At 43.6% G+C, this 16,784-nt stretch overlaps 1 protein-coding gene across 9 annotated transcripts in view; it reads right to left on the reverse strand.

Annotated features, from left to right (window-relative positions):
- VPS13D (vacuolar protein sorting 13 homolog D) overlaps window positions 1-16,784 on the reverse strand; it is a 253,122-nt gene that overhangs the window by 219,012 nt on the left and 17,326 nt on the right. For 8 of the 9 annotated variants that reach the window (XR_006888444.1, XR_006888443.1, XR_006888445.1 and 5 more), the window contains exons 8-19: window positions 15,180-15,350; window positions 14,641-14,741; window positions 13,610-13,778; window positions 11,525-11,626; window positions 11,187-11,388; window positions 10,259-10,438; window positions 8,991-9,121; window positions 8,086-8,161; window positions 7,486-7,656; window positions 6,347-6,477; window positions 4,929-5,061; window positions 877-3,087 (exon numbers count right to left, since the gene is read on the reverse strand). Coding sequence is in view for 6 of the 9 variants with exons in the window: in XM_046660125.1 (XP_046516081.1) it covers window positions 877-3,087; window positions 4,929-5,061; window positions 6,347-6,477; window positions 7,486-7,656; window positions 8,086-8,161; window positions 8,991-9,121; window positions 10,259-10,438; window positions 11,187-11,388; window positions 11,525-11,626; window positions 13,610-13,778; window positions 14,641-14,741; window positions 15,180-15,350 (3,778 nt within the window). In the remaining 3 variants the exon portion in view is untranslated. Of the gene's footprint in view, window positions 1-876; window positions 3,088-4,928; window positions 5,062-6,346; window positions 6,478-7,485; window positions 7,657-8,085; window positions 8,162-8,990; window positions 9,122-10,258; window positions 10,439-11,186; window positions 11,389-11,524; window positions 11,627-13,609; window positions 13,779-14,640; window positions 14,742-15,179; window positions 15,351-16,784 lie in introns of those variants that run through there. The other variant, XM_046660129.1, reaches the window with a different exon arrangement.

Below are 16,784 nucleotides of genomic sequence, written 5' to 3' on the forward strand. Positions count from 1 at the left end.
TATTTTCATGACATGCTCCATTTGGTGGCTTCAAACTATGACGTGGGGATCATTAATCCAGGCAGGGGCTATGTTAAGCTTCTCTTAGGCTCCCAGGCTGCTGTTTTCCAAACCAAATGGCTCATCCTTACCCAGCTTTCAGATACAGACGAATCCCTCTTATTAGGCCTAAATCAGAATCAAGGACAATATGTAGTTCTAAGTGAAGAACTTTTACCCCAAGCAGAGAAAGCAATCTCTCGGTAAATAAGCAAATGAACTGATGAATTAACATCTGAGAATCCCAGAAGAAGTTTGCAAAGGCATTAATTTCTTCATCAATAAAGCCACACGCTAGGGCTTACCTGATTTCTGCAGAGGCCAAGACTGATAGATTGAACTGTTTGTTTTAGCAGATCAGATTGAGAACACAAAGACAGGCAGTTTATTCCCAGAACCCCAGACCAACTCCTTATAGAGGATGGCAGAATACAAAAAGGAGAACATCCACACACTAAATTCACATTCTGTTTATGCCAGCTGTCTTACAACACTTCACTAAGAAACATCTACCTCCCAGGAATGAAAGAGTTAGGTGCGTTTGACCAAATTAAATAATACTCTAACAGCATCCCTGTAAATGTGCACTCATCCAGTTTCAAAGGGGGCCACCTAAAAAAAACAATTCTTATTTTGCCAAATATGGCCTTCAATGGAAAAGGCTGAAAACATACCAACCTAATATAAAGCATTCTATTAAAATTCTACCTTGATTTCTTAAATATTAACTGGGAACAATTCCAAAAGAAAAGGTTTTTATTGTTGTTTTAAGCAAAGCACTAAATGAGCTGGGTTTGGAATCTTTAAACGAAATGAGACAAAAGACATGTTCCTCACCTTGGCCTCTATGCAAAGATTCAAAGAAATCATGTCGGGTGAAGTGAGCTTCCTCCTGACTGTTGGCGCTGGCCGACCCATGAGGGCAAAATGTCCGGCCTACTTCAGACCCAGGACCCTCTCTGCCTGCCAACTGGGTGCAATTCAAAGAATATAATTTAATGTCTTTGATTTCCACCTGCAGACGGTCACTTCTGGATTCATCATCTCCTGCCACAAAATTCCAGATGAATATCTGTCCCAAGTGTCCTACCAACAACTCAGGACTCCCAGGCTTCCGAGGGACAGAGACCACCGGGGATTCGATGTTCACGTTCAAGATTAGCTTCACGGTGTCAGAATGGGACGCAGCTAAGCCAAACCCATATGCTTCGTTCTCCTCTAAAATAAAGGATTCCCGCATCTTCCTTGGAGTTTCAAAGAGCGACACCATCTCACTGTACTCGGCTGTCTTGGTGGCGAGGACTGTGGTGACTTTGGTGGCTGCACTTTTCAGCATACTTCGAAAATTTTCCTCCAGTTCGTCCATGGACAATGTCAACTCCTTCAAAAATTTAGCAGAGTGGTTATAATGCAAGGAAGCCATCTTGAGGTTGAGAGAACACTCCTGTTTAGATTTCTCAACAAATGTGAAACTCAACGCTTCACTGAGGGCTGCATCCTCCATTCTGACAAAGACAGATTCAAAGTAGCCAATGTCACTCATGATATTTTCATAGCCTATGGAATTCCCAATGCTGACGACATACTGGCTCTTAACATTATCTTGTGTCAAATCCATAAGCTGCAAACAGCCAAGAGAACCATTCATGTCAAATGTGCTACCCATTGAGACGTTAACTTTGGTGCCACCTATACTGGCTGTTGCTATTTTTCTGCCATATTTCTCTCCATTTGCCATTCCTAGTGTCCGAAGGAGCAGTAAGTTAAGTCTGTGGATTTCCACTGCAACCTCAGTGTTTTGTTCATATGTAGATTGGTAAGTTCCTTGTTCCCTAAAGCTTCTTTCAAAATCAGTCATTAAAGGTTGAGGACTCAAATCATCTTTTTCCTTGGGAAACGATTTTTGAAGAAAACCGATCAGCTCCACAATTGTCTCTGGATTTAGGATAATATCCAAATTATTCACCTGTAAGGAAATCACCTGGAGAGTGCTGTCCAAATTCATCGATGGACACTCTGAACTCACAAACTGATATTCCAGTTTAATGAGGGACTCCTGTTCTTTGGTGAGAACTCTGTCCAGTGAGACACCGAGAGCTGACTGGTCATTCAGCGTAGCAGCATTAGTGAAGTGGGCCACATTGGATCCAGAGACAGGAGACTGGGCCCTACTATCCCGGAGGCTTCCTGTTGGGATATCAAAGCTCAAGTTCTTATGTGAAGCCATCAAAAGGTCAAAATCAGCACCGTATGTCTGCATGGTGTCCACCAGGAGCAAACCATGAACGGTTAGGGAGACTTCAGCATCATAAGGCCTCTTCACAAAGTGAGCGTTGGTACCAAACACCTTGAGCACGGAAATGTACCGGCCATTGCTCTCAACACCAAGCTGCATACAGTTCACTTTAAACTCGGCCAGGAGGAGCTGGGACTCCACCAGAACCTCCCGGGTATGCTGCTCCAACGTCACAAAGCTCTGGGTTAAATTCATCACGGAGTCCTGCAAACTTCCCCGCTGTCCCTCCTGGGGAAAAATCTTCTCTTTAATGTGAGTGTCAGAAGTCTTCATTTCTGGGGTGGTCAGGAGAGCAAAGCAATTCTTTAGAGCAGATATTTTATCTTCATTGATGTGGATTTTTAAGTCTGGAAGGTTGCCAGAGAGTACAGCTCCAGGGTACTTGGGATCTGAAGTATAAATCAATCGACGTTCTAACTGTAGGTGAACATTGAACTTCTCAACCACATGGGTTGGTCCCACATCAATATCCTGGACATGCTTCCAATTGTCCTTCACTCGCCCAACCATGATCTGGAGGTCCATAAATGACAGGGAGTACCTCTCATACATCTTTGTGCTCATTAAATGAGCCTGAAGCTGCTCTTCACTGAATTCAACTCCAGAAAATGGAGGTGTTTTCTCCCCATTACTGCTGCTTATCTCGGGAGGTGGGGTGTTAGGGGGTGTGGCAAGAGGGGTCTTATATTCATCATCACTAAACTGATTCTCTTCAGATGCTGAGCCATCCCCACCTTTCCTCTTGGAGTCATCTGCAGATAAAAACGAAAAGATTTAAAGTGTATGTCTGCTCGCTCTTTCCTTTCCCCTTTAACATAATAATTAAGAAAAGTAGAGAATCAACCAACCCAAATTTAAAAAAATAAATGGATGAAAACTCTAAGCATAACATTCTGTATTTACCATTTATTTAGTGTGAAATCATCTATTAATTTGGAAATCAAAGCACAAAGAGTAAAAGTATCCACACGTGAGAAAAGAGGGAGAGCTGCCAAAATAGAACACAGGTTAGGGTGCAAAACTCAATAACCTGCAGCCCAGCCCTCCCTCCCCACCGCAGCTGCTGGCACCAACCCTGCCTGCATGGCTCTCCACAACTGTTGGCTCACCTTTTCCCTGTATTTGTCTGTGTGTTCATTTTGTTCCTCCCACTCGAATGTCCCAAAGAACAGAGGTCTCACGTGTCTTAATCAACACAATACCCCTAGGACCTAGGTCAGGGCTGGGCAAGCAGGAACTGCCCACTACGTCACGTTCCAGCCCCAGAGTTCACACTCAAAACCCCTCTCTTCTGCAACCGAGCACTGCCGAGACAAGAGCAAAAACACACCACGGGGTGCGGATGCCTATGTCTCTATTCCGTGTTCATCTTCTATAAACTCTAGTAGGTGTTTGCTGTGGTTGTATGAGCCTCTCTTCAGATCTAATTCCCTTAGCACCAAACTTTTCCACTTCTGTTCAAACCCTCTACCCTCTTCTATTTTGGGTCTTCTCAGTGAAGTAACACAAGGTTGAGATTATTTGATAAGTCTCCTCAATCTCTTTTACCCCCTGAATCTTCTCTTTCTTCCCTCCCAACTCAAGGTAAACAAGGAATATTTTTTGGATCTAAAAATAGTAAGGAAATTACCTTCCAGGAGTCTCTTTTTATATATGCCCCTAGTATCCCTAAGGAGATTAAATCTCTACTCCCGAAATTAAGAACTGAGAAATAATGTTTATTAAAATAAAAAATGTTACACAAGAAACACTAACAAAAAACCACAATGAGATACTATTTCACACTCCTAACAACGGCTATAATCCAAAAGACAGATAATAACAAGTGTAGGCAAGGATGTAGAGAAATTGGAACCCTCATACATTGCTGGTGAGATGGTAAAATGGTGCAGCCAGTTTGGAAAACAATCTGGCAGTTCCTCAAAATGTTAAACACAAAGTCACCATATGAGCCAGCAATTCCACGCTGAAGTATACCCGAGAGATTGAAAATATATGCCTACACAAAAGCCTATACGTGAATGTTCACAGAAGCATTATTCATAACCCCCAAAAAGTGGAAACAACCCAAATGTCCACCAACTGATGGATTACAAAAATGCGGTATGTTCATACAAAGGAAAATTATTCAGCCACAAATAGGACGAAAGGACTGATACATGCTACCACATGCATAAACCTTGAACATATTATGCTAAGTGAAGGAAGTCAGACACAAAAGAGAACACATTGTACAATTCCATTCATATGAATGTTCAGAATAGAGATATAAAGATTAGTGAATAAATCCACAGAGATAAAAGATTAGTGGTTGGCAGGGGCTGGAAGATGGGGTAATGGAGACTGACTGCTAATGGCTTTAGGGGTTCTTCTTGGGATGATGGAATGTTCTGGAATTAGATAACAGTGAAGTTGTACAACTCTATCAGTATACCAGAAACAAGTGAAGTGTACATTTTAAAATGTATCTCAATAGAGCTACTATAACAAAGTAACAAGTAAACTCCGGAGCTAAACAATGTCATATGAACCTTTTTTTAAGCTTTACATGGTTAAGCATAGATAGCTCCATTACTGCACACTCATGCTATACCTTGGGTATTTGTCAGAAGCATTCTTCCTAGATCCACAACAACTAAGACGGGATTCCTGAACTTGAAATCATCAGGAAATATCACCTGAGGGGCAGAGATATCTAGTCGCACAGTCCACCGTTTACTCTCCTCCTGTGAAAAGAAAATAAACTCCAAGTGAATAACTTTTAACTATAACTGCTGAAACTGGACAGCTTTATCAGTTAGGGCTCAAGCCTTTCTGAAAGTCAAACCTAGGATTACAGCACAACTTAACGGTTTTTGGCGTGAAAGCCAAAAGTTTAAAACAAAAGTAGAATCAGATGCTTGAGGATTTGACACATCACCACAGGCAAATGTCTGAGGTGGGAAAAAAATTAGCAAATTACTTGTTTGGAGAGTTGTCTCCTCTTTGACTGTGATGATCCATGGTTTAAGAAAAATCTTGTATCTAAATTTATAGGACTTCATACTTTAAAGTATTGCAGAAATTATGGAATTTAAATAAATGTAGACATCCAAATATTCTTACTTATTCATGGACAATGGGAACCATGAACTTCCATGCCAACATATCTTAGTGAAAAACATAAGCTTTGACATTTGAAATATAAAATATACACCAATTCAAGAATTTGTTAACTGTTTTTCCCCATAACTAAAATTAACCTCAATTATATGTATGTAGTAAAAGCTAATTTATGTAAATGTTATCAAAAGGAAACTTCTTTGTCTAAGATAACAAGAGGACACTAATTGCTGTAATTTGTGCTGAAACACAAAACAAAAAGCAGGACTGATGCTCCCACTCCACACTACATCCCCTGAACCTTTCCCTTTGAGCATCCTTGCCACCCTCTCACTCCACCTGGCTCTGCGCTGCCCCGAAGAAGCCACACCCTAACCGCCCCACCCACTGCCGCTCGCAGGAGCGCACCGCCTCGCCACAGTGTTAGAAACCGAGTGGTGTGGGACTGTTAAGATGTTTCTTTGCTCTCCTTGTTTAGGGCATCCTCATGTCAGCTGGTCACTTAGCAGCACAAAGTGACCATCACACCCTGGAATCGAATCTGGGGCATCATCATTCCAGTTGTTTTCCTTCTGATAAAAGTAAGTGAAAAGGGGATGCTCTTAAGTGAACCATTTACAAAGCATCAGGTCTAGAAAATGGAACAAAGATGCGTGTTGAGTGTTCCAAGATGGGTACAAGGAAGAAACATGATCTAGTCCCAGTCATTTGTTTTCATTTGTTAAACCCTGACTGCAAAAGACAGGAGATATTACTTTTTGCTAGCTGATAAAGATCTCATATTTCCAGTTTACTTAATCAGTGTAACTGATACAAGCACGCCTACCTACAGTAGGTAAAGAACTTGAGCAAAAGAAAGCCTTCCGCTTGCCCTGCTCCCCAAAAGAGTATTTCTGTATGTCCACTTACAATGAAATCACCCACTAGCAAACGATCGAGAGTCTGTCGGATTTCTGCCTTGGTCTGCATCTTCAGTTTGTTATACTGTCTTCGGGCAGCTTCAGCCACTCTCAACTCAAGTTCAGACTGATAACCAAAACCTGCAAGGTTGGAAATACACAGGAGACTCAGGATTTTCAAACGGCTGAGTGGAAGACAGTGCTGCAACATCTTTTCTCACCAAGAATTTCCACCAAAGCTAAAAAACAGTCTGCAGAACAGTTCCTTACTCCAACCTGACCCGGCACTAGAAAGGGTACCAGGAACGAGGCAAAGATGGGTGAGGGACAGCAATGGCAAGAAAGGCAGTACGTGAGGGAAGGGTACCTAAGTTACTAGAATTTCTCGAACCATTTTCTGAAAGATTCCAAACGATCACATTTCAAAATCCTTAAAAGTGTGACATCACATTGAAAGAGAAAATGGAATTTAGAAGGAAATGCCTTCTACTTTCTGAGTGACAGAGCAATAAAGCTACTGTTTACATGAAAAAAAAACTGGACTCAAAAAGAAATCAGCTTCATTGTTATAAAGATGGAGAGAGAGAACACATTTAGGAAAGTACTATTGTTTTACCAATTTCCCTGTCAACAAAAGCGCCTTCTCTGCACACCCTGCCTCAATCTTTTGTTGGGAACGAAGCGAGGCATCAATACACCAACGGTGCGGGGGCGTGTTGCTCACCCTGCGCTGACCTGCGCAGGGCCACGCTTGCATCATTGACTTGGCAGCAAGTAAAACAGACCACTGATCCTGTCATCTAGAATGAAATTCATGAACATTCCTCCTAAATTCACTGGCCCAAAATATCCTGGGTAGCCAAGGAAATCACCATCCTAATGGAAAGGGAAGTATTTTAAAATGTATGCTAAACAGAGGCAAAGAAAGAGAAAATACTCAAGGATATTGATTCCTCTTGGAAAAGCGACTTTCCAAGGACATCTGCTTTGATTCAATAACTAGGGACAACCCTCTTCACTTATTCCACAGGCCTTTTCTGCCACCACCAGGTCACCTGAATGTATAATAGCCCCTGTCCAGAGCACTAGAAATGACAAAAAAGATGTCTTTAGAAAGTAACGTAAGATCAAACAAACAAAAAAGTTAACCTGAGGTATGGACCTTTCCCTTGTAGAAAAAGTCTGCTACTTTTTTAATAGCCTGGGGGTTATAGATGATGTTCAAGGGCCTCGTGCTGACGTTCAGCCGCCTCTCAAAATGACTGTGTGCTGGATTTCTCTCATACAGCATCTCAAAAACTGGGTCATCTGGATCCGCAGCTAAGGAAAGAACCAGAGAAAGAAAATGGAACACAGCAAAAACAATCACCTTATTCTTAATAACCTGTAAGGAATTCTGGAAAAATGACATTTTCTAAATTATTTTCCAATTAGTTCCCATTTATGAAAATTTTATAAAATAGAGAACCTAATAAGGATCGACTCTTTAATTTTCAACAGGAATCCTCAAAACTGGGTTGTTGCATTCGTTCCAAATACGGAAACCCAGGACCCCGAGGCCCTGCGAGGCTGCCTGGTTCCACACAGGTTCATGGAGGGCACAAGGCAGTCTCCAGATCAAACATGGACCCACACAGCAAACCAGTGGGCACAAAACAGGACACACTCCTTCTGTCTCTGCTGACTGAGACTACTGATCTGTAATCAGCACATTTTTAAGGATGAGTTTAAGAACACAAGACAAATTACCAGGGTAATGATCACTTCTGTCTGCAGATGTTGTCTGGAGACCAAAAGACTGTGAGACTCTGCCAACTTCCTTTTGCTATTAAACACACACAAAATGCAAAAAGGTCAGGGCGAGAGGGGTTGATTCACTGTGCACACACACTCATGTTTTACCCTTTGGCATCACTCTCACTGAGCACAATCCAACCACAACTCGCTTGGCGTCAGATTACTGAGGACTTGCAGACTGACCCCTCCAGTCTGCGCCTTCTTCCCAGCCCAGTATGGACAGTGTGCTACTTCGCATTCAGCACAATGAATGAATAACTGCTAAATGAACAGTAAATGTGCACGGCTTTTCAAACCCACTCTGCCCTCCCACCCTCTCCTCCTCCCACAACCCCCCTCGCCAAAAAATTATGGACAGATTCAGTGACTAAATATTCCAACTATTATGACTGTATCCTTCCCGACTTAATGAGAGATCTTCTAATTAATAAAGCATCTTACACATAAAAAATTACTATCTATAGAAAACTTTGGAACGCTGGAAAAATGACACAACCTTCAGTGACTAAGGGTCAGAATGCATGAAAATGACTGTCATATAGAGACGAAATGCCAATATTGACCTTGAAATGCAGGAAATAGTGATGCTTACAGCATTTTCTTCCAAATCAGAGCAAACTATTCCCTGGTGGCTACAACGACACAGGAGGGGAGGAAGGCATTGCCACAGATCCCACCAACACTCACTCTCTAACAATTCAAAAAACCGACCAAGTCCAGTTTGTTTTTACTCAGCCTCTGTCTCAGAACAACCAAATGTCAGAACGAACCAAGTTAATATTCCTTATTGCTTTCCTCAAACAGACCTCATTTCATCAACACCCTGAACGAATGGGCCGTCCCACTGCTGTACGTACTGGGTTAGGGAAGACCAGAAGAGGAAACATAGTTCCTTCTGTGGCCACGTCTCGGAGAAACAGTCCACCCAACCGGACTAACAGCAAGGAGGAGTTTCTTCGAGGAAGAGATTCTGCTAGAAGTTTCACATCTACAAAAAATAAATATGAGAGTTGATACTACGCCATGATAAAGTGTTTTAAAAGCATTAGATATAACAATTTACAGAAGACTACCAGATAGCATGAACTATTTTGCCCTGAAATTAGAACAAAATAATCCTATCCATATGTCGATGTAAATCTATCTACATAAACACATGAGGATTATTAGAAGTGTCCCCGCAGAATGAATTTTAAACAGAGCACTTTATAATGAATCTTACACTATCTGCTAGTTCACACTAAGTTCCTGATACCCTCGGCTCTCAAGCCTATAAAGTCAAACAAACCGGCTTGTGCCTGGTTGTCTGCGTTTACCCTACGGACGAAGCTCAGCTAAACAGCTCCTTTACGGACTGCAGCGAAAACATGTGCGAGAAGAGAAAACCAACATCTGGGTACTTATTTATACAGCTTTAATTCAAAGTCACAAAAAGAAGTCAAATACAGTCAATCCTCATTATTCGTGGATTCTGTATTTGCAAATTCACCTATTTTCTAAAATGTATTTGTAACCCCAAAAATCAAGCCTTGCGGCGCTTCCGAGGACACGTGCAGAGGAGCAAAGAACCTGAGTGACCTGATGAGCATGCTCCCAGCTGAAGCTGAACGAGGCAACACTCTGCCTTCTAGTGGCAGCTCTCAGCCTGGACGTAAGTGCACTTTGCGTGGTCTATTTAGCGCCAACTTTTTTACATTTTTGTGCTTTTTGCTGGTGATTTCGCTGTTTGAAATGGCCCCCAAGCATAGTGCTGAAGCACTATCTAGCACAAGAGGGCTGTGGCGCCTTAGCGAGAAAACACTCATAGCAGGTAAGCTTCGCTCAGGCGTCAGTCACAGCGCAGCAGCCATGAGTCCAAAACTAATGATCGACAGCATGTATTGAATAGGAGTCTGTAAACACGAGCACTCATAAACAAGCTTCTGTACTGACCCACAGAGGCAGGCTGTGACCAGATGCTCGCAGGCACCTAACCCCGTATTTCCCCGAGGGGCAATGGTTCAGGATTTCATAATCCAGGGTTCACGGCAACTTTCTAGGATACAACTACCGCAAATAATGAGACTCAACTGGACACCGGCTCACAGGGAGAGAAACAGCCTCAGCGAGTTCTCTGGGGCAGTACCTGAAAACTCAAGCTGCATGAAGGCACTTTCGTCTGTGTGGGGGGTCCCTTGCTCCTGGTGTGACAGAGTCACGGTTCCCCGCTGCAACTGCAGGTTCAGTTTCGCAAAGACGTGATCCCGCTTCGTATACGTGTTCAAACAAGAGGCGTCTGCAGTGGGGTCGAAAAACTCCTCGGTGCCTAAATGTGAGGAAGACAAGACTTTACGAAAACACATGGGAAAACTGCAAAAGCACCACCAGGCACACTGGCATTGTTTAACTGTTTTTCCCTTTTTTAGGGAAGAACTCCAAAGTCGAAGGTGACTGTTTTATTCACTAATGTAAAATGACCCCAACTGCTTTACAAGGGCTCTTATCAACTTACTGTCAAACCAGGGGGACGTGAAGATTCACAATAAAGTCCAGTTTGGAGCAGCACTGCCCCGTCCAGTGAAATGCTCGGCACCTGCACTGCCCAGCACAGCGGCCACTCACCACAATGGCTTGGAGAGCTCACGGCACGTGTGGCTGATGTGGCTGGTGCAACTGAGGAGGTGAATTTTTAACTGTATTTCATTTTAATTAACTTAAATTTAAATAGCCATTTGTGGCTATGGATACTACACTGGACAGCAAGGGTCTAATACTGGTATTCAAGCTCGGTTTAAAACTTTTGAACTTGATCAATGTATTTCTCTGCCAGTCGCTGCCACTCAGATCTATCTGAAACTGTACTACTAACATTCATGTTTAGCAATGAAATTGCAAATGAAGTCTCTCTCCAAACCTCCTCTCTCTGCCTCTACGACCAGGAGACAGACTGTTTACAAACGTCTGCGCTTTTTATTTAACAATATTGCGGGCCATTTCACAAAGAGATGATTTTTCCCAAACCAACTGCTTCCCTCCACTACAGCCAGGCCAGGTGCAGGCCAGCCCCCGCGTACCCAGGATCTCCTCCGGAGTCCACTGCTCCGGCTGCTCTGCGGGCAGGCCCTCCGCTGGCTTCCCTTCAGGCGTCTGCTGCCCATACCAGCCGCCCCAGCCGGGGAACCAAGACTGCAGGTACTGCAGCATCCCGCTGCCTCCGCCGGCCTCGGGGTCTCCAGGAGAGTCTCCGGGAGAACCAAATTGAGGCTCTCGCAGGCTCTGTGTCAACCAAAAACGAGCAAATCTGAGCGCCACAGACAGAAACAAGCAGTGAAATGCCGTTGATTGTTCTCTGGCCCCCACGGGAGCACTGAGTGCTGGGTCCCAACACACCTCCTCATAGAGGATTTCTCACCTCTGCCAGTTCTTCCTGTTTGTGAAACCGTTCATGAACCAGCTCACGCAAAATCTTCAGTTCTTCAAAGCTCTGTTCCTCTTCAATTCGACACATTTCTTCCTGTTTGGGTGGAAACAAACACAAACAAACAAAACAGGTATTACAGCTCCAGAGAAACTGGCCACCTTCACAACCACCATAGTACCGTGAAAGAACCTATCTGACCCCCAACGTTTCCACCGAAGGCCAAAAGACAGTGAAGACAGACAGCCCGTGATCGCCACGTTTCTGGTTTCAACAGCTTTTCCATGGAGCCGCGGCAGATTCTCCTTGGTCTCTGAACTGATCACAAGCACAGAGGGCACAAAGCACAGCATCAGATGCAAACAGGCAACGAAGCACGGGGGCTGCCATGACACGCTGAACTCTGCACAGCACTGAGCGTTCACACGCATCGCCTCAGCTGGTCACAGCCGGTGACCAGGCAGCATTCTTCCCACTTCCACTGAGGAAGCTGAGGACCAGGTTTCCACATAAGTGTGCAGGCCTCCGGCTCCTTGGTTTCACACGGGACATCAGCAAGGAAGCGGTCATTTTCATTTGTTTCATGCTAGTTAGGAGAGAACAGTGGTAGCCAGCTACATGCAAAGATGCAGAAGGTGGAATGAGCTAGCCTAAACTGTTTCTTATACCCTAACATCAAGTAAAAGGAGAGGCTCTGCATTTACTTGCTCACCTCAGTTATAATTTAGATTTCTCTCTCCCTCCATGTCTTTGCCTGGGCCTTTAACCATCCAAAACAGTGTCTGGTTTACTCCATCCTGTCCACAAGGTGCCTGTCAGTAACCACGCCTGACACTGGTGAAAAAGCATTAACAGAGAGAGTGGGTCGTGCCTCCGGGTGCCGGCAGGAGAGGCAGGAATACCTAGGGATTCAGCACTGCTGTCGGGCAGCACAGTGGGGTGCTCTCATGGGCTGAATGTGCCCCCCACAAATTTCATGTTGAAGCCCTAACCCTCAGTGTGATGGCATTTGACGAGGTGGGGGGCGGCCTGTCAGCGGTGAACAGGTTTAGAGGAAGTCATGAGAGTGGAACCTTCATGATAGGATCAGTGCCCTTACAAGAAGAGGAGGACAGAAAGATCTCTCTCCACCCAGGGAAAGGCCCTGTGAGCACATGGCAAGAAGGCAGCTGTCTACAAGCCAGGAAAAGGACCTTCCCTAAGAACCAAATCCACCAGCACCTTGATCTTGGATTTTCCAGCCTCCAGAACTGTGAGAAATAAACGTCTGTTGTTTAAGCCACGTAGTCTGTGGTATTTTGTTATAACAGCCCAAGCTGACTAAGATAGGACTAAAGGGAAGCTTAGAAAGGTTTGCTAAAGAAATCATTAAGAGACAGCACCTGAGCCAAGATATTGGAGAGTCTAAATTGCTATTGCAAAGACTGATGCTCACCAAACTGAAACAAATCAAGGAGTAAAGCAATCCACAGCCCCTTCCCCGGGGAGACAGAGGCAGACAGACTAGCAGCAGATGGAGTTCCAGGCCAGGACTCCAGCAGCGCAGTTTTAAGGGTCTCTAGCCCTACAGTTAACTGAAACCCGAGCCTGCCTCCACCACTGACTCCACCTCCGCCGAGCCTCCACCTCCAGAACACCCTGAGGTCGGCCAAGCACATTGGGAGCAGGGGAACGCAGGCCAACGCCACAGGATCAGTTACAGGCTTTGAGGGAAGCGAAAAATGACTAGGATCAGGCTTTGGAGAGAGCGAGGTGACTAGGGAAAGAGTCTCTCTGGGCCCTGCACAGAGAGCTGGGGGAGGCGAGCGGGCATGAAGGTGTGGAAGAACATGGCCACCTTTTCTCCCTCCCCCCGGGGCATGGCTCTCCTCATGCAGCAGAAGGTGGAGGATACTTCCAGCCAAGGTGAGGCCGTGGCCTTGCAAGAAGATATCACCCTAGTAAAGACCAAATCCACGCTGTGAAACTAGGATCTTTAGCCACGGACTTTATTTCTTCAGATTCCATTTTCCTCAGCCTTTAAGAGAGATTCTTATCCTCTGAATGAAGACAAGAAATGCAAGACAATGGTCCCCTCACCTTGTCGTCGGCAGACAGCAAGCCTCCTTTTAATTTGCTGAAGTACTTGTCAGTGTAAGATACAGCATCGCGGGCGCGGTGTAACAAGAAGTCCCAGGTACAACGCTTCCTCTGCTCTCGGATCTCATTCAGGTTTGCGTTCAAAGCAAAATACCACCACTCTCGGCAGCTGGGATATTTCACAACAAAGTAATTAGTTCTTACAATAAAAGCAACTAAAATGCCACTGACCCAGGGCAATCCACATGACACCACTCCTCTTCTGAGCCATCTTTTCTCTTGTCAGCCAGCAGTTTATGCCTCAAACTCATTTTACTATTGGGCTAAATTCAACATGTGGGGAAAGTAAATCTACTGGCAAAGAACGTCAGATAAGACATCCTCCACTTACACATCAATAATAACACGTTACTCAACGGGTTTGAATCACCCATAGTATCAGTGCCTTCCACTGACAGATAATCAAGTGCTGACTGTAGCGTAAACACTATCACAAGATAATCACCAAGGATTTGATGCTAAAGATTTTAAATGGAACACTTCAGAAAAGACATGGAAATATACAGGATCTAAAAAAAGTTTTAATATATTAAACTGGTCAAGCTTATGATTGCAACATGAATAGATTTATTTTTGCTCTAGAAGTTATAAAGTGTACTATACAAATGCTGACCAAACAACTTGGGAGAAAAGACACAGAAGAGGAGGATCGAGAATACTGTGAAGTATTCACTGTGCAATCAGGTCCCACCAGGGCAGCACCAGGCTGCTCGCTAAATGAGATGGACAGAACCTTCTCAATTCCACCACGCTCAAGCTAAGAGTAAACCCACACCACCAAACAAATACACAGTAAGAACACCAACGATGATAAACAACAGAAATGGCATTTTAAAGACCAGAAAAATTGATTGTACTTTTATCTCCAACCATGTGTGAGGACAGTGAGGCATATTTCTGATCTATATACAAAAAAAGAAGATGCTATGAAATGCATTTCACATACAAACAATTGATTTACAAGCCCTTACTTCTCAAATATGGCCACTTTGGGTTTCCATTTTCGGAACTTGACCTGCCTCTCCTTTCGTTCCAGCTCCTTGAGGAATTCCATGATTTGCCGGTATTGCAGCTTTTTATTAGAGGTTAAGAGGTACTAGGTTAGAACTGATGTGTTTCTTTTACTCAGTTAAGACTATATCTAACGAGAACAATTCATATTAGTCAATCCACAAAAGTGAAACCCAGTGCAAACTGAAAGACCAAATTTCAGCATCGAGCGGCATTTCTGTCTGAATACTGACAGTTAAGTATTTATATTTTCTCTCTCTCTTGTACTCTTTGCTCAGCACTTAAAAACATCAAATCAAAACTAACATGAAATCAACCCAATCCGACAGCACAAGAGACAGTGGGCTCTGCACCCGCCACAGCTTTGGTCTCACATGCTCTTTCTTTCCCACTAGGCTACTGACTGTGAAGTATCGAGACCCTTTCATCGTCATGCTCCCCTCACCCCAGGTCCCAGTCCAACAGAGAGAGTACAAAGCCCCGGGCAGAAAGAGGGTACCTGAGAGAGTTTCAAGGGAATGGTCTCCAGCTGAATATCACACTCCATGCGGGGAGTGTGCCGAGACCTCAAGGGCTCCTTGGAGCAGTTTCTCTTCAAAAGAGCAGATGCGCACACAGGCTCCAAGATGTAGTGATGATCACGACTCTCCATGCTCTTGTCCATGGCCTCCTGAGTGTCACAAGAACGTCTGTCATTATAGCAAATGTTTTTAGGATCAAGTTACATGTTGGCATGTTATCTAATCTATGGTATATTACACCAAAATCCAAAAACAGGATAAAACTGGGAATCTGAAGCTCTCTGGCATTTTAAAAATTTTATTTGTATTTTTTAATAGGTAATATATTTGCACAGTTCAAAATTTAAAGACAAAAAAAGGTGAAATATCTCCTTCCTACTCCTATCCTCCAGCTACCCAATTATCTTCCCCAGAGGCAACCAAGAATACCAGCTTATGTTTCCCACCAGAGGCACTCTGGACATACTCACACAATCGACAACTTTCTGGGTTTTTTAGCCACTCTTACACAAATAGGATATACGTTGTTTGGTCTTGCTTTTTTAAACAATACTGTATCTTAGACACTATTAAGTATTCATCATAAAGGCCTTTGCCTTTATTTTTCATAGCTGCATAGTGTTCTACCATATGGACACACAGTATTTATTTAATCAAATTAGCAAAACAAAACCATTCTGTACAGTAGCATGCAAACCAAAGATAATCTTGGGTGGTGGAGAAAAATGAATTATTTTTCTCCATCTCATTTAAACCACCTACAATTTCTCTACAAAAAGATTAAACTGAGATTTTTTTTTTATCCTTTACAAACAGTAATACTTTCTATCTAATAATTTATAAGGACTTTCTAAGTATTTCTTAAAGGAATGCCACTGAAGATGAAGTTTCAATGTCATTGTAATAAGAAAGCTCTTCTTTAAGACTCCGATCTGGTGCTTTGTTCATTTACAATCTGGATGCCTAGCACACAGTGGCTAACAGAATGGAGAACTACGATATGTGGGATGCATACAGTGAAACACTATGCAGTAGTCAGAAGCAATGAACTGGGGACGCCCCCTGGCCGAGTGGTTAAGTTTGCAGGCTCTGCTTTGGCCACCCAGGGTTTTGCCAGTTCAGATCCTGGACATGGACAAGGCACCACTCATCAGGCCACGCTGAGGTGGCATCCTACATGCCACAGCTAGAAGGACCCACAACTCGAATATACAACTATGTACCGGGGGGCTTTGGGGAGAAGAATAAAAAGCAAATAAATAAATAAAAATAAAAGACATTTAAAAAAAGAAGCAATGAACTAGAAGAAGAAACAGCAACACTAATCAGTCTTAAAAACATAGCTTTAAGAGCAAAAAAAACACAAAGAAATCTATAATACAATATAAATGTAAAGCATGCACTAAACACTATACATTGTTCGAGTTACATACATAACAAGTAGCTCAAGCAAACCCACTTGAGAGCAGATGCTACGGAGGAGGAGCGGATGCTTTGGAGGAGGAGCGGATGCTATGGAGGAGGAGCGGATGCTTTGGAGGAGGAGCCGATGCTATGGAGGAGGAGCGGATGCTTTGGAGGAG

This window comes from Equus quagga, chromosome 5 (assembly GCF_021613505.1).
Source record: "Equus quagga isolate Etosha38 chromosome 5, UCLA_HA_Equagga_1.0, whole genome shotgun sequence".
Classification (NCBI taxonomy): Eukaryota; Metazoa; Chordata; class Mammalia; order Perissodactyla; family Equidae; genus Equus; species Equus quagga.